The sequence below is a fragment of the Larus michahellis genome, chromosome 14 (genome assembly GCF_964199755.1).
Source record: "Larus michahellis chromosome 14, bLarMic1.1, whole genome shotgun sequence".
Classification (NCBI taxonomy): Eukaryota; Metazoa; Chordata; class Aves; order Charadriiformes; family Laridae; genus Larus; species Larus michahellis.
The window spans coordinates 7,095,093-7,116,648 of NC_133909.1; the positions used below are offsets into that span (position 1 = coordinate 7,095,093).

The window sequence follows — 21,556 nt, forward strand, 5'->3', positions numbered from 1 at the left end:
CACAGGGGGAGACTCTCTTTGCACCTCCCGGCAGGGAAACAGCCAGACAAGAGGGAAAGGGAGTTTAGGGGAGCCTGTAGAGCAGCCCCCTCCTTCCTATGTCCTTGGCCAGGCCACATCCTCATGTGCCCTTCATGCATTCCTTGCCAGCCCAGGTCACCCTGTCTGTGCTGTGCATGCCAGGAGGCGGGAGGGACCAATGTATCATCGGTAGCCAGAGGGATCTTGTGGGAGGCTGGTTTTTACTGGCATCCTGTGTTGGCACACGGGTCCCTGCCGGGGACCTCTGTGCCCTGTGTCAGCCCTGATCCCGGGGCGCTGCTGACGGCCTCCCTGCCTGCCCCACGCAGCAGGTGACAGAAACAGCGTGGGCAGTGAGGGCAGCATCGGCAGCATCCGCAGTGCTGGCAGCGGCCAGAGCACCGAGGGCACCAACGGGCAGAGCACCAGCATCCTCATCGAGAACGCCAGGGTAGGTGCCAGCCCCAGCTCCCTCCGTGCTGCTGCCCCAGGCCTGGCTCGGGCTGGAGATGGAGCCCCAGCACGTTCCCTAGCAAAGGAGGGGCTGTATGAGCTGAGCATCCTCCACCAAACACCTGTTTGCTGCCAGAACTCAGCAGGGAGATGCTCTTGGCGGGTCCCCAGTTGTCCTGCGTAGCACAGCTGGCCATTTTGAGTGGAGCTGGAGGCTGTGGTTGGTACCACACAGCATCTCCACCGTGTCCTGTGTCATATGAGAAGAGGAAAAAGGGCGCTGAGCTAAATCCTGCCCAGATCTCTTGCTAGGGGTCAGCCCTTCACTGGGTGAAGCTGTGCTCAGCAGCCCAGCATGGGGACCCCCACTCCGCTCTTGGGGGTGCGACCAGGGCTTGTCTCCAGAGGTGGGTCCCTCCTCCACTCACTCCTCCTCTCCCCCAGCCGCTGCCCTCCGCCGGCGATGACCTCCAGCAACACCTTTTGGGATCAGAGCCACGCAATGGGCAGTTGACCTCCCCAGCAGGTGAGGGATGTCCCAGCTCCATGGGGCTTTGGGGACAGCTGTCCCCCTGGGCATTGCTCGCTGCTCAAGAACCCCCGTGACGGTTGTCCTCTCTCCTCTCTGCCAGGAACACAGAGCCACCAGACCCCAGGCAGCTGCCCCCCTGGAGACGGGGTCTTCTCCCACCAGTTCTTGCGGCCTGAGCAGCTCCTCGAGGGCAAGGTAACTGGACCAACTGGGGACCTGGTGTGCTGGGTGAGAGGGCCACATCTGCGGCTCTCAGCCCAGCTCTCAGTGCACTGGGGACACAGGGGACTGGGTTTTGAGGACACTGGGGACAGGTGGGTCTTGCCAAGGAGGTCCTGTTATCTTGCCTGGAACAGCCAGGTCCTTCAAGCCCCTGCAGCTACTGTCCTCTCCTCAGGATGCAGAAGCCATTTACAACTGGCTGAGTGAGTTCCAGCTGGAGTCGTACACTGCCAACTTCCTCAGCGCCGGCTATGATGTCCCCACCATCAGCCGCATGACCCCAGAGGTAAGGCAGGTCCTTCCCCACCGTGGCCACCCCCAGAGCTGCTGGCAGCGGGTAACCCACTGCCCCCAGCTCCCTGCGCCACTGCTAACCAGAACCCCACTCTGCTCGCATTAGGATCTGACAGCCATCGGTGTGACCAAGCCGGGCCACAGGAAGAAGATCTCCACTGAGATCGGGCAGCTCAGCATCGCTGAGTGGCTGCCCAACTACATACCGGTGAGTCCCTGGCGCTGGGCCTTTGGGTCCGGCACCCTCTTTTCCTCACGTCTTTTCTCAGAGCTCTGTTACCCCGGGACGGGACAGGAGCAGGGTCTGTAAGTAAGTACGTGCTGCAATGGTCTGTGTTAATGCAGTCAGAGAGATCCCAAAAATGCAGTCTCCTGGCCGGGGGCAGGGAGGGGATGGGTGTAGGTGCTGCCCATGCCTCAATGCTCACAGCAGCGTCTCCGTGCTCTTCGCAGGCTGACTTGATGGACTGGCTCAGTGCCATTGGATTGCCTCAGTACCACAAAAAGCTAGTCAACAATGGCTACGACTCCATCACCATCGTGACGGACCTGACGTGGGAGGATCTACAGGAGATTGGCATCAACAAGCTGGGTGAGTCCCTGCCACTGTGCTGGGGTGGCCCAGGGCAGCCAAGTTTCCCACCCAGGTCCCCACACCCCATTCTCCCTCAGGCTGGGAGGTGCAGGCATGTCCTGAGCACCCGGAAAGGAGAGTTCATGGCTGTCCCTAACGGCTCCCCATGGCAGGCTGGAGCCAGGCTGAGCCAGGTGGACAATGGCTGTAGTTTGTCTCCTCCCATAGGCAGAGTTTGGATAACCCGAAGGCCTTTGCCCTGGTTGGTGACGTGACCATGACTCTTCTTGGCCAGGAAACAAAGGCCTTGGGGGCCAGAGCCGACCTAACACCTCTTTCCTGTTGTAATCTTCCTGTAGGCCACCAGAAGAAGATCATGTTGGCCGTCAAGAAGCTCAGAGACCTCCGCAAAAGCCTCAACCAAGCAGAAGCAACTCTGGCAAGACGCAAAGTCCCTGGTGCCCTGGACATTGTCACCATCGAGTCGCTGGAGAACGGGGAGTGCCAGTCACCGCACACCCCCAAAATGACGACTTTCCAGGACAGTGAGCTCAGCTATGAGCTCCAGACAGCCATGTCTAACAGCTGCCATGAGACGCTTGGCATCAAGAGCAGCCAGGGGATGTCACGGAGCCAGGAGAGCATTGGGGTGCGGTCCCGGGGCTCAGGGCACTCACAGGACAATGTGTTGTCCCGGCACCTCTCCAGCCCCTCGCAGGAGAGCCTGGGCAGTGGGGAGAGCAGCAGCAGCAGTGGGCAGTCCTGCGGGCCGCCCCGTGGCAAGGAGAGCCCAGCCAGCCTGCCAGGACGGCCCAGCCCCGAGCCCTACGGGAAACTCATCTCCCCCGAGGGCCTGAATGGCTATGCCAACGGCAGCGGGGGCAGCCCTCTCAAGGAGAGGAACCTGCCTGAAGGCACGGATCAGTACACCCGGCCGGTGGCTCAGAAAGGTGCCGGGACACCAGCAGTCACCCCATGTACGCCTCCCCAGACCCCCAGCAAGGCGACAGCTCCGTACGTCTTCATGTACCCACACGTCTCCTTGAAATCCCCAACGGTCCCTTCCCTCCTGGGAGTGGAGCAGCCCAAGACTCTGGCCCACCCGTACCCCTCCATCTCCTCCGGGCAGAAGAGCAGCTTGCAGTCGTCGGCCCAAAAAGCATTCTCCTACCTGCACAGCCAGTGTGGCCCCACAGAGCCGCCCGCCATGCCACCCACGCCTGGGGTGGCCCCGAGTGCCTGGCAAGCTGGGGAGCAGCACAACGGGGGCGAAGGCTTCAAGTACAAGAAGCGTTCGCACAGCTTGAACCGCTACGCGCTGTCAGACGGGGAGCATGAGGAGGAGGAGGGGGCGCCCACCAGCACCCTGGGCTCCTACGCCACCCTGACGCGGCGGCCAGGCCGCAGCCAGATGCCACGGGCCTGTCTGCAGACGGATGCCAAGGTGACCCGCAGCCAGTCCTTTGCCATCCGGGCCAAGCGCAAGGGCCCTCCGCCACCGCCTCCCAAGCGCCTCAGCTCCGTCTCCAGTGCCCTCTCTGCCGAGGCAGGTGGTGAGCAGCCCCTCAACCCTGAGCGGCAGCCCGCAGCCCCCCAGGATGTGGCCGACGCAGGTGGCAGCCCCAGCAATGCCGGCCACAGCAGGACAGTGAAGAGCCTGGCGGCTGCGCTGGAGGGGACGCCAGGGGCGAGTCCACCCAAGCCCCTCCTGGCCCCAAAACCGCTGCACGTGGCTCAGGACAGTCTCTCCAGGGCAGACGTGGACAATGAGTCCTACAATGGTGGTGACACCGGCAGCGCCACGCTGTCTGACACCGGCAGGGACCCCTTTGAGAGCAGCAAGCCACGGAGACGGACATTCAGCGAGCCCAGCGCTCCCATGACGGAGGTGGATGCACAGGGCGGGCGGGAGGACGCCTGCTCGGACACGGAGGAGGAGGCCAAGCCAGGAGTCTCCTCCTCATCCTCCCAGAACAGCTCCAGCGAGTGCATCCCCTTTGCAGAAGAAGGCAACTTAACCATCAAACAGCGGCCAAAGCCCACTGGGCACCCCAAGGCCGACACGGCCATGCTGGACACAGAGCCTGGTTCCCAGCCGGCGGAGCTCCCCTGCTCCGCTGGGAAGGAGCTGGCAGCACCCGCTACCACCAAGGAGCCTCCTGTGCTGGAGTTCAACCTCACCGAGTCGGACACGGTGAAGCGCCGGCCCCGCTTCAGGGAGCGGGAGCCACTGCAGGCGGTGCTGAAGGCGTTCAGCATGGCGGGGCAGGCTGAGGCGGGGGCCAGCCCTGCGCCCCAGTACGCCCAGGCCCAAGCAGTGAGCATCGCGGGCCCCGCCGGGCCAGCACCACGGCCTGGGCTGGCCGGGGATGCCTTTGATGACGACAGTGTGGAGTTCAGGATTGCCGAGATAGAGAAAAGCATCTTGTCGCTGGAGAAGGGGATCAAGAAGGCACCGAGCCCCACCAAAGCCCCCAGCCCCACAGAGCTGCTCGGCACCACTGTGGTGAGGACGCCTGCTCCAGGTATGTGGGCTTGCAGGGGTGTCCCTGAGGTGGTGGTGGGGCCTGAGGCTCCCTCCTGGGTTGGTACAGGAGGTGAGGAGAACGTGTGCCACCCCATGCCTTCCTTTGCAGACATCCCTGCCAAGCACACCTCCGTGGCATCCACCAAGCTGGTCTTCTCCGGGCCCAAGACCATCTACCAGCAGGTCCTGCAGCCCTCCCGCCACACCGTTGCTCCCTGGGCGGCCACCGAGGCTGTGCCAGATGTGATCGGGTCCCTGGCCGGTCCTGGCTCGCTGACGCTGGAGGTGGGCAGCAAGGTGTCGGCGAAGCCTTTGGCAGCTGCCCCAGGGGTCGCCCTGGCCCAGCAGCGGCTGGAGCAGACCAACTCCAGCCTGGCCGCCACCCTGCAGGCAGCTGAGAAGAAGATCACAGTGGAGGAGGCGGAGAGGTGAGGCAGCGCTGGGGGTGAGGGAAACGCTGGGGTTGGGCCCCTTGAAGCAGATTTGGGAAGCCCCCAGCAAGGGCAGGTAAAGGGCTGTGCACGGGCATGTGCTTATGCCATGCCAGGTCACACATGCTCAGGTCCAGCTGCGTGCTGAGCTCTGGCTCCCACGGAGATGGTCAGGTCCAGCCTGGCCAACACTGCCCCGTCAGCACCTGAAGCCTTTGGGTCGTATTTTGACTCTCTCCCTTCCCTCCCCAGCCACCCCGGGGCCGTGCACTCAGCCAAGAACATCCTGGAAGACATCAGCAACATGTTTGACGACCTGGCCGACCAGCTGGACGCGATGCTGGACTGAGGCTTGCTCCCTCCTTCCCTTCCCCACCTCCAGCTGCTCCGCCAGTGCCCCCCATGATGGGGGGAGAGTGGATCTGGCACCAAATGGTGCCTCCAGGTCTCTCCATCACTTCGCACTGCGGCTGGGAAAGCAGCTGCCCCTCCTCGCTCACCCCTGGCTCTGTATCACACGTGCCAGCGCGGCCACGGGCCCATTTCTGAGGGGGTCAGGCATTTCCCACCAGACTGGCAGCAGGAGGAGAGCCCAGAGGGGCCGCACACGCGGTCCTGGAGGCCAGGGAGAAGCCCTCGCTCCCTTGCACAGAGCCGAGGAGCCTCCACAAGGGACCTTTCTCTTTCCCTGCTGCATTGCTGAGTCCTGCCTCTTATTATTTATCCCCTGCCAACAATGTGTCAGAGAGACCTCCCTGGGCAGCCGCCACCGAGCTGGCTATTTACTGAGCAGATTCCAGCCCCGGCAAGGCCCGACAGCAGCTAAAAGAAGACAGGGCTTGTCGCACTTTGGCAGCTTGCGGAGCGAGAAGGAACCTTTCTGCTTTATTTGTTGCTTTTCCAAACGCGTCAGCATCAGGCAGTGTGTAATCCAAGTGGATCGAAATCCCTCCGATGGGATGCACAAACCCCCTGAGACGGGCTGGCGCAGCCTGTGAAGCAGCGGATGCTCCACCACAGCCCTGCCAGACATGGAGGGCTACCTGCCCCTTCCCCAGAGCGAGGAGGATGGTGATGGCAGCGCCGAAGGCCTGTGCATTTGTGCCAGTCCGGCTGGATCGCGCTGCTAGATGGGAGGCTGCCCTCTGCCGACACCATGCCTCGGCAAACCACCACCCCGGTGCTTCCAGGGTGAAGTAGCAGTGTGGTTAGTGCTTCCCCCCTGCCCGCTTTTTTTCCTCCCCCATCCCTTTTCTGGGGAGAAAATGGCCCCTTTTCCCACTCCCCCTCCCTGCGGGGAGCCGCTGGCACAAACTCGGCTGTGAGCATTGTTAAACAGTAGCAGCATTTGGGGCTCCGGGAGGTGCTTCCTCGCAGCACTGAAGCCCAGCGGGAGAGGTGACCCCGCGTGCACTGGGTGGATTCAGCTCGGCGACGGCTCCCGTGCGCGCAGACTGGATGCGGTCACAGCCCCGTGGCTGCAGCAGGGGAACAGCAGCGAGAGCTCATTGCATCCAAGCGGTGGGAACGGCTGCATAGCTGGGAGACAGATTTCTCTAGCAGGATCTGTTCAGTAGTGCATGTCTAAATATGTCCAAGAGCCCCGAACTTGGCTTGCGCTCGGCATGCCAAGCAAATGAAAGCATCAGAGCACCAGAAGGGAACCTAAGATTGTACTAAAGTGCCATTTGCTACAAAAATTCCAAACAAAGGGAAAAAAAATAAATCCACATATCCCCCCTTTTTAAAAAATCCCCAATGCAAAAGCAAACCGGGAAGGGAGAAGGTGGCTGAAAAAGCAGTTGCTTCCCAATCCTTTTAGGAGTTTGCGGCTGAATCAGACTGTTTGCAGCCTCTGGTCCCCGTGCACGGGAAGGGGAGCAGCCCCCGTGAGCAGAGCCCGCCTCGACATTCCCGGGGGTCTCCGCTCAGGAGCTGTGCCACGGGCCGGGCGAGCAGGAGGTGCCTGCCTGCCTTCTAGGCTGAAAAGCAAAGAGAAAAAAGCCCTGCAAAAAAATCAAATATGTTGTTGGCTGGGACTTGAGGTCAGTTGGAGGCAGTTAAGACAACTTCTCTCCTGGCTAGTTGGTTGCTCTGATTTATACATCACATTGAGTGTATTTAAATGACCGTGTCTGACAGGCAAGTGCTACGTCGTGGACCCGATTGTTTTTAAATAGCTACAACCAGTGGCACTTTATCAAAAGGTTTGCAGAAACCTTTTAAAACTGATTTTTACTCTCACGAGTCAACCTGGGAGAAGCCCAGTTATTTTTTTTCCAATGTTGATAAACTGTAAATGTTTTTTTTTAAAGGCCAATGTATATATTTTAAATGTGGTTTATTATATATATTTACTAACCAGAACTGCAAGTCTTGTACTCTGGGGTCAGGGATAAGAGGACACTGGGGTGGAGCTGTCGCTGTCTGAGCCACCTGAGGGCAGCACCACGCTGCTCTCATTGTCAATAAGGGAATTAAACATTTGATTTTGCAGAAGAATGCCTATTTTTTAAGCTCTAGATCTCTATTTTGAAGCTACTGTATGGTGTGTAAGTTATGTACACTGCAACTGGGACTAACTGACCCCGGCTGCACCTGCTCCGTGCAGCAAGACAGTGAGGGGAAAAAATAGCCCGTGTAATCACCAGACTGACAACAGATTTTAAACCATCTGCTCTGTTTGTGTTAATCATGTGTTTTGTTTTACACTAACATCCATTAAGACTAAATTCTATTAAACAGTGGGGCGTATTTGACCCTTTTGATAGTTTTGCCTAGTTGTCTCCTTCGTGTCAAATCGCACAAGCTCGTCTCCTGCTGTTTGAAGTTCATCGAGGATCATCTTTATCCTGCCCCTCGGGTGCTCAGGATCTGGGTTTCCTCACATAATCTCCCCTGGTAAGAGTCCTGCTGTCGCCTCCAGCGAGGTTAATGTTCACTTTGAGTCTTACCACTATGGCAGTAAGACGTGGTGAGAGCCCTGGGGACCTTCCAGTGCCCCACTGCCCAGCTCTGGGCACATCTGAAGCCACAGCCACCCCCGGCTGCCAGGCACAGCTCTCCTCCATCCTCCTTGGTGACCAGAGCGCGGCCACAGTGACGCCACCTGCTTTGCTCAGAACAAGAAGCCTCCTCATCTCACCAGGCCGCTTTTCTCCAGTGCCTGCAGTCCCTGCTCCAGCTCACCCCCGACCTTTCATCCAAAGGGCTTCAAACCGTGCCACCAGCCGCCACCCAAGCAGCGCCTGGGATCCAGGAGACCCCAAGGTAATCGGACTGTTATTCTGTAGGAAGAGGCGTTCAGAGCTGGACAGATTTGCCCAAAGCTGAGCAGAAAGTGGGAAAAAGTGCCAGGATCAGGTCCCAGGAGCATCCAGGCTGTGTTCCTACAACAGGTGAGCCAGGTACCTCCGACACCATGACATGAGCCGCCACACACATTTTTACCTCCTCGCTTTGCCGGGTGCAAACTCCCTCCCACTCACTGCGTGTGTTATCCAGGACAATCATTTATTGCCATTCATACACTGGATGCGTGTGGGTCTGGGTTTCTTTTTTTTTTTTTCTATACAATTTACAAGTTTTAATACAAATCAAATATTTTTACATACATCCCAAAAAATTTAATATAAAATATACACCATTTAAAAACATCTTGATGTAGGAAATTTCTTTCTGAAGCCGTGCACCCTGACCCTCAGATACCTCAGTGTCCGAGGGAAGGGTGGCATTGGCGAGACCATCCAAAAGGCTCCACTCGTACGCCTCGGCTCCCTCCAAGTCTGGCCAAGGGAAGGAGGGGGCAGGAAAATAAACATTTGCGATCACCCAGAGAAGGAAACCTTGGAGGTGCCTCCTTGAGAGGAAGGTGTGGCCAGCAGGAAGCCCCAACATCTGCTGCCTTTTATCACCTACAACAGTTAAGTGGCACAGGGCGAGAGCTCAGCTCTGGGGGGGAACAGCAGCGAGCAGCTTGGTGCTGCCTCCAGCTCAGCTCGGCCACAGAGGAGACTGTATCCCACCTGCGAGCCCACCCTGGCAGCACAAAGAAAAGCTGATTTCTCAGGTGCTAGGGGTAAAAGATCCAGAGCTGGCCCTTAGTGAATCAAGCGAGACTGAGAAAGGTGTAGCTTGTCCTCCCTCAGTCAGGCAGCTCTGCAGGCTCGAGGGGAGCGAAGGCAGAGTCCAACGTAGCCGGCAATGGTGAGCAGAGCCCCTCCGCAAGCAGGACGGGCCTGGTACTGCTGCACTGCAGGAGAGCAGCCCTGCGTTTCCCCAGTGAGCTGCTGGCTCCCTAGCCCATGCAACCCCGCCAGCAACATCCGCTCTCCAGCTGTAGGAACAGGGTCCAGGCCTTTGGACACCCCCAGCTGCCCCCCCTCCAGCATCCTCCGTCTGTGCCCCCAGCTCAGAGGCTGGCTGCACCCCCGCTTTGCTCCCCTGCCAGACCCACAGCAGGGAGAAGGGTATTGCTTAGAGACGCGCAGAAGTGTGCGTGCTCTCTGGTTATGCTGAAATGTAAGGAAGACAAGGTGGAGCAGCAGGACAGAGCTTGGGGGGCTCCCAGCCTGCTCCCTGCCTGCCAGGAAGGACCAGCAATTAGTCAGTCTCGGGTACCAAAGGGGAAATAACAGCTGTATATTGTAGTGTTAATATCGGGAGCAAAAACAGTGCCAGGATTTACCAGCTTTAGCCCGTTTTTAGAACTAGGAAGGGAGTCAACATCTCCATGAGCTGCACATGTTCTGGTAGCCAAGCCTGTGTGCTCCTGTGTGTCCCTCCACTGTCACCCCACAAGAGCACCAGTGTTCCCAGTACAGCTAGGGCCTGTTCAGAGCTTAAGAGCAGGTGTGCCACATCGGGGCAATTCATGGTTTGCAGCAGCCTGCAGGAAAGGCTCCCCCCGGTCAAATGAAGAAGAGACTTCCAGAAAAACAGGGAACAGATGTGAGGGCAGCAGCATGGAGGGGAGAGACTTCCAAATGCTATCACAGAAAGACATGATGGGGGGGAGGTCCCTGTGCTTTGGAGAGCAAGTACTGGATGCAGCACAATTCCAGGCCTGGGAAAGGAGCCGACCACCAGCTCCGTGTTAGTCACAACTGCAAGATGCAGATATCCTGCCTGGAAAGATGTCCCCCTCTCTCCACGGCAGGATAGGCAGGTCTCAGGTTTTATCTCTAGCTACGGCCCTCTCAAGCAGGCATTTTACTGATGCAGAACGGCAATTCGAATCACAAATATGAGAACAGTTATAAACCTCTCTGGGGGTTGTTAAAGCACATAAGAGCTGGTTCAAGAGGGCTGGAGGAAGCTAAGCCATGCTGACTCCCTGCAGGCTGGCAGAGCTGCCCCCCGACTCCCTCTGCACCATATCCCTACGGTCAAATGCAGACAGCTTTTCTTAAACCCCTGTCTCATCCCTCTTCTCTTGAAGCCCTCAACAGCCGGCGTATGGCTACAGCAACGACGCTAGAGGGCAGGCCTGGCACAGCCTGGCCATTGCAGGGGTGTTGCCAGCACCCTGACAGAGACCCTTCCCCATGTCCCTTGGGAATGTGAGCTCCAGTCCTTCCCTGGCACCCAGCACTCCAGGAGCTGCAGGGGCTCCTTCCCCCCAGGACACAGGGGGGTGGGTGAGGGCACACAGAGGCATGCATACACACATCATCCAGGAGAGCACGCGGAGCTGAAAAAACAAAATGGGTTTCAATAGCGATCTCTTGCTTCAGCAGCCCTATGTCTCCCCTGCTGGCCCCAGATTCTCCTGCCAGGTCCAGGAAACCCATCTGCTCACACAGAGGGAAGGAGTCACTTCATTTCAGCATCACTGTGATCCTAACAAAATCCTCTAGCAATAAATAAATAAAGGAAAAGCAGCCTGAACAGCCACCAGAGCTTGCAGACTCCCTTGAGAGTACCCTAGCAGGCCAGGGAGGGGCTGCATACCTGCTGGGGGATCCTGATAGCAGCGCCCTGCCTGGGGACCCCTGGAAGGTGCTGATGGAGTTTTGCAAGGAGGCTGTCTGGTTTGCATGTATGAGGGAAAACTCCCCGAGCCTTTGGTGCAGCCACCCTCCCAGTGCAGGATGCGGCTGTGTGGCCCTGGCTCCAGGGAACTCAAGCTGGGAGGGTTTAAAACGGCGAATTCATCCCCAGCTTTGTTTCAAACTGCAATTTCTGCCTCTTCTGGTAACGGACCCGGACCCTGGAGAAAGAAGAAGAAAGAAGAGAGTCAGCATGTGACGGGGCGAAAGTCAAGCAAGGCGGCCCCGCTGCAATTCCCGAGCTGCACAGCCCCAAGAAGCAGGGAAGCCCCTGGGCTGGGCCCTGTGGTACCCTGGAAGGGGAATTGAATTCAGAGAGTAACCCCCATGGTCTCAGTCCTACCCCATCCAGCCAACTCCCATCTCCAGGGTTTCCAGACACAGCAGAGAAAGGTCTAGAAATCCTGCTCAGGAACAGAGACAGCGGCTCTGTCCCCATCAGGGTTCCCTGCAATCCCCACTGCTTTTCCTCACCATCCCCTTTCCTGAATCAATGCTCGTTAGCGTTAACTCCCAGCTCCGGCTGCTCCCTGTGCTAAGAACAGCCAGTCACTTTGCCTGCTACTAATTCTTGGCTTCAGCCACTTCCCGTGAAAATGAGTCCCACAGTCCAGGCACTGTGTGAAGACGTATTTCCTCTGCTGCGATTCAATGCCTCTCTGTCCTCATGGGACGAGACGGAGAGAACAGCCCTCTACCAATTCCATACTGGTATTTCATAGACCTTGGCTGTCTCCCTCTCATTGGTTTGAGATAAGGAAATTTTGGTCTCCCTTCCTGCTCCCAATCACTGCCACTGCCCTCCCCTGACCCTCTTTCCTCCCCTGCGCTTCCTCCCCGAGAGGTGGAACACGAGCTTGCACATAACAGCCAGGTGATTTACACAATGGAATCATCTTTTCCTCTTTATTCCCCACCCTGTTCCCTGTGCATCATTTTTCTGCAGCTCAAGGCCAGGCTGGAGTGAAGCTTCAGCCCTTTCTCCCCATCTTCTCTTCCACCCCCATACCTGATTTCATGCAGCTTGACAATCTCATTGATGATAACCACAAGGACCAAGGAAAGAAAACCCAGGAGCCATGAGACCGGAGAGATGGAAACGTGGTTAAAGGTCAATGAAGAACTGAGGTTTTCCCAGAGTTTCAGGTCCAGCACAGTCTGTGCCACTTGCCCCAGCAATCTAAGATCACAAACAGACACAGAAAATCTCAGCAGAGCTCACAAGCTTCCCAGGATCTGCAGATCAAGGCTCAGGCCCAGATCTAACTCTCCTCAGTTCACAAAAGAGAGACCCTTCACCAATTCAGCAGTGGAGAAAAATTGCCCTGTACTACCCTTTTCCTCAGCACCAGCAAACTGGTGCTGGAGCAGGTCTAGAGCCCTCCTTCCTCCAGCACTTTGAAGTGCCTCATCAGGGCCTGGGGATACTCACACAACGGCCACAGTGAGCGTCCACCACCGGTTGGAGAGGGGGCTCTTCTTCCACAACGGCTTGGTGCGATGGACATGGGTGATGGATATGAACACTATGGGGACAGACAGTAGAGGAGGTCATTTAGCATCACACACAGACACAACACTTTACAATATACACCAACAGCTATTACTCCAAAGGGGCTTGGGGTTTATGTCCCTGAGACCAACTTTTCCTTCAAAGTCCTTTCAGACCGGACTCCCCACAGCAATTCCCAGTCTGCAAATATGCAGGGCAGGGGGAGAGCGCGGTAGCAGCACTGCACAGGGTTACTCACTCTGGGGGTGCCAAGGCTGGTTCGCAGCCCTGGCATGCTAAAGCAGATCAGGCAAAGGACCGGAACTAGGGAGCTTGGGGGGGAGTGCCCTTGTCTCTGGGTCACTGCAGGCCTGCACCAGTGGAAAGCTCCAGCCCAGAGAAGGATATTTAGCGAGAGACCCAGAGCTGTCTGCACAGGGCAGAACATTTGCACACCTTTTGCCTGGGCTCTTCAGAACAGCATTTCCCACCTGCCGGGCAGAGCATCCCTGCCTAGCCTCAGTGGTCTGAAGGACACAAAACAGTAACGCACGCTACCTCTCTCCAAAGCAGGGCTGCCTTTCAAATCAGGAAGTGCTTCTATTGCCTGGACGCTCTGCCTGGCACCGAGGCACAGCACCACACGGTGGAAAGGGAGCAGAGACCCTTTAAGGTTGTCAGAGAGCAGCTGGACCTACTCTACCAGGCAACCATGTGCAGGTGATGAGGGTCAGCCAGGGGCTGGCTCCCTGCCCCTCCAGAGGGCTTAAAAAGGCTTCCAGCTCCAAGGTAGTCACAACTGCACCAGTGCTGTTTGGGGGAAGGAAATGGGGTGCTTCACAAACAGGCAGAAGACATATAAGGAGACTTTTGAAGCAGGGAATATTTTTGGAGAGCTGCAGGATGCTGCTAGCTGATTTGAAAGAAGGTAAAGAGGGATGCTGCTCTTCTGGCAAGACTGGGTTCAGCAGGCTGGTAGGAACCAGAATCGGCTCTGAAGGCAATGTCTTTAATCTGTTAGGGCAATCTTTTGTAAGAAAAGGGACTTTATGCCTGTGCTGAGAGGCCACTGCAGTGTCTGCTTCTACCAGGGAGTTTGTGCTCTGTCATAAGGGGCAAAGAAAGAAAAAAAGGATGCAAGTTTTCCCCCAGAGTGGGGAATAGGAGTCTGGGAACAGGGACTTACCTGTGTGTAAAACAATCAGGCCAGCTGTGAGTTTCTGGGCTACAAGAAGAGCATTGGAAAAGGTCCCAAACCAGTCAGGAGCACCATCAGCATTGCTAGTAAATGAGAGGACACAGGAAAGTAGTCAATAGTGGAGACTTACTGTCTGACCTGTTCCCACCAAGGCCAAGTCTTCCTCTGATAGCTGAAAGAACTAAGTGTGAGCTTGGAGTCAGGCTGTCCTAATATCAGGAGGCAACAGTGAGCAAAGATGCAATTGTCAAGGCTATAGGGAGGGCACCCAGCTCTCTGTATAGCCCTTATAGCTGGACCATGCAAGACTCTGAAGCTTGTTAGAGGAGAACTGGTTCTATCTGGGAGGTGCAAGAGCAATAGGCCCCGTGGGGTGAGGGGGGGTGTGCCAGGCTCAGTTCCTCACCTGTGCAGCATGATGGAGGAGCAGGCTGTGAGATTGAGGCTGGTAGCGTTCACCTCTTTGCAGGACTCATGCAGTGTGAACCCGAAGCAGATGAGGCAGGAGCAGATGGTCAGGCTGAATTTCAGCAGGAAGCAGAACAGGAAGTAGTGCTGAGTCTGCGAATAAGGGAGAGGCAGGAGGATGACATGGGCATGTCACTGGCCCAACCTCCCCGACATGAACCATCAGGGAATTGGTGGCTGCAAAAGACAAGCTGTAGTACAGATGTTGCACTGTGGATCTGCCCTGTGGGTATGCTGGCACGAAGGGACTCCCTTCCTGTTCATGCCAGGCTTTTGGATAGCACAGCTCATGCCATGGATCAATTCACCAAGGGAGCTGGGAAGACCCAGGGCCTCAGCTATGCATCAACACTTGGACAAAGTAAAAGAGAAAAATGTGTGAACAATTTTAATCTGATGGGCCACCTACCTTCTTAGGAATGGAAGTCAAGTTTTTTCCTGTTGCCATGGTCATGATGGAGCTGTGGGGAGGCTTGCCCAGGAGCGAGATGCTGCAGAAAGGTAAGTGAGTCTCTCAGTAACAAGTTCAGGCACCAGAACTATTGCTCTTTTGTATGTGTCTAACACTCGAACACAAACAACCTCCCTGGACTGCTCGGAGCGTTGGCACTTATCTGGCCACTGCCTTAGCATGTGCTGTAAAAGGTGTAATTTGTGGCAGGTGCAGACAGGAAGAGAGGTGACCTTCAAATGTCTGATGGGGGAAAAACTCACCCATGCTCCTACCTGTGTTTCCAAGCACCTTGTCAAAGCAGGTGCTTGCAATAATAATTGCAGCCGCCTTAGCATGCTGTGGGTGATGTCAGCTTTCTTTTAACATGGACACAGTGAGGCTGGGGGATTGGTCTGTGCATCCTGTGTGTGGAAGGCAGGAGATTCCACCCTGCCTGGTAGACTCACCTGAGCAGTGGGTAGCAGAAACAGGAGAGCCACACGATGTCTGTGGTACTGAGGATGGGGGGCAGCTGCACCAGGCAGGAGAGGAACTGGACAGGAACAACAGAGAGTGCAGAGCATAAGCAGTGCTAGGACAGTCTTGTTCTAGTGTTAGGAAAGTCTTGCTCTCTTGCAAGGCTTCCCCACTGCAGCCACCCACATCTGTGCTAGCACTTCTGTCCCCCGCGCTGGATGCTGTCCCTAGCCAGACCAGGACTCACCTGAATGACAACCAAGGTCAGCTGGCATTGCAGCAGGAAGAGGAAACACTTGCGGATCCCATATGTTGCATGCCTGGCCTGGAAGGAAGCACAAGCCCTCAGAGCCCTTGCTGTGATGGAAGCAGTTATCAGCCAAGAGCAATTATTGGCAGGCAGGGGCAGAACATGTGGCTTGCAGGGGAAGTGGGAGGGGAGAGGATGCGGACACATTGTAAGCAAAAGGGGAAGGTCTCCTGCCTAGATGTAGAGGTTGTGAAGGAAAGGCAGAATTCAGCTCAGGGTAAGTCTGTTTAAACCTCCTGGCTGCTCTGGGGTAATACTTCTCCCTGGCACCGCACTGTCATCTGGCTAGGAATCTCTGCAAGTTTATACTTTATCCAATTGAACAATATTCATGTTCTGTTGCCACGAGGCACCATTCCCAAACCATCCCCTACACCTTGGACCGGTAGGGACAGGCAGGAAGAGTATCTCTGTTGTGCTTCCTGAAAAAATGACAGGAGACACGAGAAAAGCTAATGCTGGCAGCTTACTGCAGGCAACTCAACAGGAGTGCTCACGTGAGCTCCTGGCTTTGCTCTTTGTGAGCTGCAGACAGAGGGGTGAGTACTGGAGAGGGGATATGCCTGGCTTGTACCTGCTCTATAAGCCTGATGATGCTGGTACTCTCTTCTTGGCGGAAGGACATGGAGCAGGGCAGGCTGTTGAGTTGCCCTGAGAGCTGCAGTGGGGTGAGCTCATCAGAGGCATGAGTCATGGTGGTGCTGGTGGCATAGCCAAAAGTCTCCCAGGAGCAGCGGGATGGGTAGAGAGGGTCCAGTGCTATACTGCAAGGACAACACAAGAGCATTAGTGAAAAGTCTTCATCCCAGAGGAGAAACTACGTTTCACTGCAGTCCAGCTTCTAAAGTCGTGCTTTGTTGTGCCATGAGACCTCTATCTGCCTCGCTGATAGATAAATCCTGAGCTGCGACATGAATTTAGCATCAATCTCCCTAGACTTTCAGTTATTCCCAGAGAAATAATGAACATATTTGGGTTTGTGGCTCAAGGTCAACAAATTGGCTGATCTGGAAGGGCATCTCCACTCTTTCACCCAATGAGAAGCATCTGTAATGCCAGCTGGTGCACAACAGTTAAGCATGCAAGAGTAACATCTTCCTTTCAAAGATGGAAGTATCTCTGTGTGTCAAGGGATCTAGGTAGTCATCCCATCCAATACCACCTAAATCACCCTTACGGAGACAAATGCAGCTAATAATGGGCAGAGCAATTGTGAGCATCCGCCTGCACAATCCACAGGTCTGGTGTGACCCATGGCTGGGCACTTGCTAAGCTCAAGGCAAAGGCAGCTGGAGGAGTCTGGATCCTGCCCCACCTGATATCGCTTTGCAGGAAGAGGCAGCTGTTCCGCAGGTTGGCAGAGCTTCCCAGACAGCAAGTCACCTCCCCGTACTCCTGCATGATTTTGATCATCTCACACATGGCTGCCAAAGGACAGAAGGAGAAACACGTTGTGTTATCTCATTATGCACACAAAGATGCAGTGTTTCACACCCTTTACAGTCTGGAAAACAAGCAGTCAGATCTTTTAAAATTACCCCACCTGATATTAATTGGTCATGTATAGTGAGACCCAAAGTCAAAGTACACCAATTAGATAGCTAATTAATTGCAGTCCAAGTGCCCCGTACACCTGCCTCCTGCAGGAACTGAGCTGTGATTCACAGAACTGCGACCCAGAGATTTGCATCTCTAGCACAACTCTTTCAGACCAGAGCTGTAGGTACAGCCTGGGTATATGATACAGATGGCTTCAGCATCACATGGTCTTGTTAGAAAACAGCAGAAATTAAGTAAGCCTAAATAATTCAAACTGAGAATAAATACATAATTTTAAATTTTGCTCAGCAGCACATCAGTACTGTTCCAAGTCTAAAGGAACAAAGGGAATATAACAAACCACTCCAAAAGCAGTGCCACACTTAGCCATAGTCAGAGCCAGTCCTTGTTCCTGCCCTCCCACCACTACCTCTAGCCTTCATCAATCTTTTTATTAACACCTTCCCAGGGCCTCTGAATCAAAGCTGCTGTTTGATCTGATTTTTCTGCTGTAGCTCTGTGCATAGTGCTCTGTGTGTATATGAATTTTCTAGAATGCTCCAGGAAAAAAAACCAACCAAACAAACCCACCCTCCACAGATTCCTGTGTAAACAACTTATCTAAATGACTGGTGCACCCAGATCTGCATCACAGCGAGGGGTTAGATGAAGTGGGGAACTGCCACTTCTGCCCAAAAGCAGGGAAATCTACTGGGCGCTGACCGCGTAGGTAGACTGGGCTGTAACTGGGTCTCACTGGCACTCTGTAAACCACGCCCAGAGGTACCTAAATGCCAAACCATAATGATGCTTAGCACTTTCACTGTGGACTGGACGGGTATTAGCCAGCTAAGCACTCAGCCCCTTTCTTAGATAAAATATTATCCCTCAGAGAGATAAAGAAATTTTGTCCTTTCTAGTCTCTGCAATCAAAAACTCTGCAAAGCAGCAGAAGGTGTTAACAGCAACTGCCAGAGGAACATACTTCTGGGAAGTGATTTCTGAGTTATATAAGGCAGTGAGGGCTGCGAGCAGAGATCAAAGTCTCCTGGCACACTGATAATGCTTATTTAATAAAAGGCAGTAGCATTTTGGATGTTTGCTTTTGTGTCTCTTACAAATGCAAATTGAAAGGAGTGGTTCTTAGCCCAATTCTGTAGCTAGGGAACAGCTGCATTAAAATAAAGTTAACACCTGGCTTCCCACAGAGAGCAACAGGGGGTCATTAATATCGAAGTGCACTTCTAGATTTCTGTACTGTATCCTCTTCCCTTCACTCCTGTCCACACCCAGATGAGCCAGAGCAAATGGATGGGAAAGGTATTGACGGGCAGCAGTAGGGCAGCAGTAGGACAGACCCAGGATCTGTGCCACTTACTCTCCGGGGTGCAGTCTGTGAAGAGGGGCACCAGCAAAGGCACGTTGTCTATGTTCTGCAGGTGAGGTCTCACCTGGTGGATCCCCCGTGGAAGTTTGGCCTGAAAAAGAGAAAAAAGAGACTAAGCAGGGAGGGAGAGGCATTTCAGAGGGAACTGCTGAACAGAGAATTATGATTCCCAGAATTATGCAACTTTAAGATCAGATACAAACTGATGTCCCTGCAGAGAGAAGCTGGCTTTCCCAAGCCACTGTAAAAAGTCTTCTGCTTAAGTTCTACGTTGACACACCAACCTGTCTGTGCTTACCCTCAGGGTCTGTAAGATCAGTGTGATAAACCTGCGCTCAATGATTTCTAAGGACTTTTTACCTGTGTGGAGAATCTAGTCAGAGACTTTGTGCTGTCTCCCAGCAACTGATCTATTTCAATTGCAGACACATCAACACACAAGGTGGGAAGGGTACTTTCTTTCTAAAATAAGGCCTAATAGTTTGTTATTTTTTAAATCTGCATCTATCTCTGATATTCCTGTAACCCCTGCTGAGCATATCTGAGCTCTTTACGAAGCAGGAAAAGCTTGTCCTGCATTCTGACTACTGGGCAGCACCAGCCATGGCTCACAGCTGGAGGAGAGACAACGTTTGTTCTGTCTTCATGGAATGTGGGGATGTTCCCATGCCCTGCCCAGCACATGGGAACAGGACCCAGATGGACTGAAATGCGGCTCTGAAGGCTACCCCATTTGTGGTCACCCCCATTCCTAAATTCCAAAGAAAAGACCCATTCAGCACTAGTGAACTGAGAGAATCCCAAACTTCCCAGGCTCTAAATACCGTGTGGGAAGAGGATGGGGGAAATTGGGAGTCCCAATGCAAACCAGTCAGTCAACCTGCTTCAAAGAGGAATTCCACCTCTGGGAGTAATGAGGTGACACAGCTGACCATGACAACAGCAAAAGGTGTGTAGGGAAAAGGAGCCTCACCCTGTTACAGTCCTCCAGGAAGCTGGGGATATCGCTGTCTGTTGGCTGAAAGCTGATGAGATCCGAATGCCCTTCCTCTTCCATCAGCAGAAGCCCCTCTACATCATCTCGAGAAACTGGAGCAGAGAGAAGCAGCATAAACAATAAGCACAAACCTGCCTCTGCCACCCATGTGCCACCCACATGGCATATTCATGTGGCGCTGCAGAAGCCAGGAAATGTGAGGCCTGATTTTCTAGGTTAGCAACACTTAGATCCCACTCAGTCATCTAAAATGCAGTATTTTTAGATGACTAATCTGCTCAGAGGTAAATACGTGAGCCTAGTTCCCTGCTCTTTTGAGACAAGATAGTTTATCTGTTCTGCTCGCTCTCTTCTTCAAGGGGAAGAAGAGAGTAAAGAAATCCCACCTGAAGAAGGAAAAAAGAGTAATGCACAGGCAAGAGACCCTCAGTGGCTTAAGCAGGGTCCCAGCAAGAACCAAAAGCACTAATGAGCAGTTGTAAAACCATGGCAGCTGGCGCACGGAAGGATGTTTGTTTCCACCAATTGCAGTACTGACTGGGTAGAAAGGCTATAAATGTAAGGCGCTCTCGCTCACACGCACACACCTCAGGCCCATCCAGTTTTGTGCTCAAACTCTGAAGGATCAGGTGTCTGCTGAGGACACAGGAACCTAAGAATGGGTTTAAAAGAACCATCCAGGAAACACATGGCATTCAAAGTGGCTTAGCTGCAGTTCTCTCACCCTGATGTAGGTCATCATGCAGAGAGCCAGCATGGCTGGGGCTAGAGGGAGGGATCTCTGAGCCAGGCACATCACCATTAGGCGTTAAAGATATGTGGCAATTCCATCCAGTCTCAAGACCCATCTTCTCAGCAAACACCTGTAGGTGAGCAGACAAAAGATTTTAGTGTAGATTGTCCAGGCCAGAGTATGGCAGACCAATGCCTTACTGGAGTGTAGGTACCTTCTGGACCCATTAGCTAGCTGAATCAGATTAACCTTAGATTGCACTGGAGCTAAACTCTCCGGTCAGACAACCAGGGGACATGCAAGTTCAGGGGGCTCAGCAAAGACAGCTTACCTTGCTTTTGAGCTCATCTTCCAGGGAGAAGTAGACAAAACGAATGCAGGCGTTGACCAATCCATCAATGAGGCGGACAATGTCAAGACGGGCCTGATACTGAGATGAGACCATTCCCATGAAGATCTGTCCGCTCAGAGCCTGGATACAGTCTTCCTTCTCCATCACTTCCCCAATCCCTTCTTCAGGCATGCAAACAACACGCAATCGCATTTAGACACAAAGGGCCACATGTGCATCAGACAAAATACACATGGTGGGAGAGGCCACCAAGATAACACCCAAGGACACAGCACCCAGATACACAGAAACATGCAGATACATACACACACACATACAGGAGGAAAGGCGAAGACACATCCATTTGTCCCAGCATACCCAATCACAGAAGCGGTTTCAGGACATCCCCGCATATGCGATCAAGAATACAAGCGTGAAACAGCAAGCGTGGAAAGGAAAAAAACAAAACAGAAGATGGGGATCAGTCACAAGGAACTGGGTCAGGAAGGTAAAGGATGTATGCCACATAATGTTCACATGTGCATTTTAAACACATCATACTGTGCTTAAACAACATGGCAAGGCTAGCTGAGGCGGAGTGGCGTCAGAGTACGAGGGGCTGATGCAAAGGAACTGGATCATGTTTCCTCCAGTGACATTGCAGACACTTCCAAAGAGCCTGGAAAGGCTCTTTGACAGGGTTCCTTCACCATCACCAGATCAGCCTGTGGTGAATGGGAGCTGGATGCAGCATGAGGAACAAAATAATAAAACACTTCGCACTGTTGCAAAGCTTGCCACAGGTGGGACTGAAAAGTGTTTTGAACTCAGTCACAACTGCCTCCCAGCTGTTGGAAACCCTATTATTCATGTTTTACAGAATGGGAGACCAAGGCAGGAAGAGATTAAGACTGGTTTTCCAGAAGAGCCTCCTGGAGTTATGCAATGGTATGTGCTTATTTCTCAGTTTCCATTGCTGTTCTGGAGATGTACAATTCACCTAGTGGGAATCAGTTACTTCAGCACAGCAACAAAATCCATCAAGGGAGAACAGTCGCATGCCACCACACCTCTGTGATTTCCATAT

The 21,556-nt window shown here is 54.1% G+C and overlaps 2 protein-coding genes across 13 annotated transcripts in view; one reads left to right on the plus strand and one right to left on the minus strand.

Moving 5' to 3' along the window:
- Positions 1-7,824, plus strand: part of CASKIN2 (CASK interacting protein 2) — an 83,041-nt gene extending 75,217 nt beyond the window's left edge. For 4 of the 9 annotated variants that reach the window (XM_074607948.1, XM_074607947.1, XM_074607949.1 and 1 more), the window contains exons 13-20: positions 351-472; positions 919-1,000; positions 1,107-1,201; positions 1,404-1,514; positions 1,629-1,730; positions 1,976-2,114; positions 2,456-5,051; positions 5,307-7,824. In XM_074607948.1, the coding sequence (XP_074464049.1) occupies positions 351-472; positions 919-1,000; positions 1,107-1,201; positions 1,404-1,514; positions 1,629-1,730; positions 1,976-2,114; positions 2,456-5,051; positions 5,307-5,403 (3,344 nt within the window). In that variant the 3' untranslated portion in view covers positions 5,404-7,824. The remainder of the gene's footprint in view (positions 1-350; positions 473-918; positions 1,001-1,106; positions 1,202-1,403; positions 1,515-1,628; positions 1,731-1,975; positions 2,115-2,455; positions 5,052-5,306) is intronic. The other 5 variants (XM_074607950.1, XM_074607954.1, XM_074607952.1 and 2 more) reach the window with 2 other exon arrangements.
- A 722-nt stretch (positions 7,825-8,546) lies between these two features.
- TMEM94 (transmembrane protein 94) overlaps positions 8,547-21,556 on the minus strand; it is a 51,553-nt gene continuing 38,543 nt past the window's right edge. For 3 of the 4 annotated variants that reach the window (XM_074607958.1, XM_074607959.1, XM_074607956.1), the window contains 14 exons: positions 20,470-20,651; positions 20,130-20,268; positions 19,382-19,497; positions 18,400-18,499; positions 16,798-16,906; positions 16,057-16,246; positions 15,420-15,497; positions 15,163-15,248; positions 14,672-14,753; positions 14,201-14,355; positions 13,783-13,877; positions 12,537-12,630; positions 12,114-12,284; positions 8,547-11,265 (listed from right to left, as the gene is read on the minus strand). In XM_074607958.1, coding sequence (XP_074464059.1) covers positions 11,193-11,265; positions 12,114-12,284; positions 12,537-12,630; positions 13,783-13,877; positions 14,201-14,355; positions 14,672-14,753; positions 15,163-15,248; positions 15,420-15,497; positions 16,057-16,246; positions 16,798-16,906; positions 18,400-18,499; positions 19,382-19,497; positions 20,130-20,268; positions 20,470-20,651 — 1,670 coding nt within the window. In that variant the 3' untranslated portion in view covers positions 8,547-11,192. The remainder of the gene's footprint in view (positions 11,266-12,113; positions 12,285-12,536; positions 12,631-13,782; positions 13,878-14,200; positions 14,356-14,671; positions 14,754-15,162; positions 15,249-15,419; positions 15,498-16,056; positions 16,247-16,797; positions 16,907-18,399; positions 18,500-19,381; positions 19,498-20,129; positions 20,269-20,469; positions 20,652-21,556) is intronic. The other variant, XM_074607957.1, reaches the window with a different exon arrangement.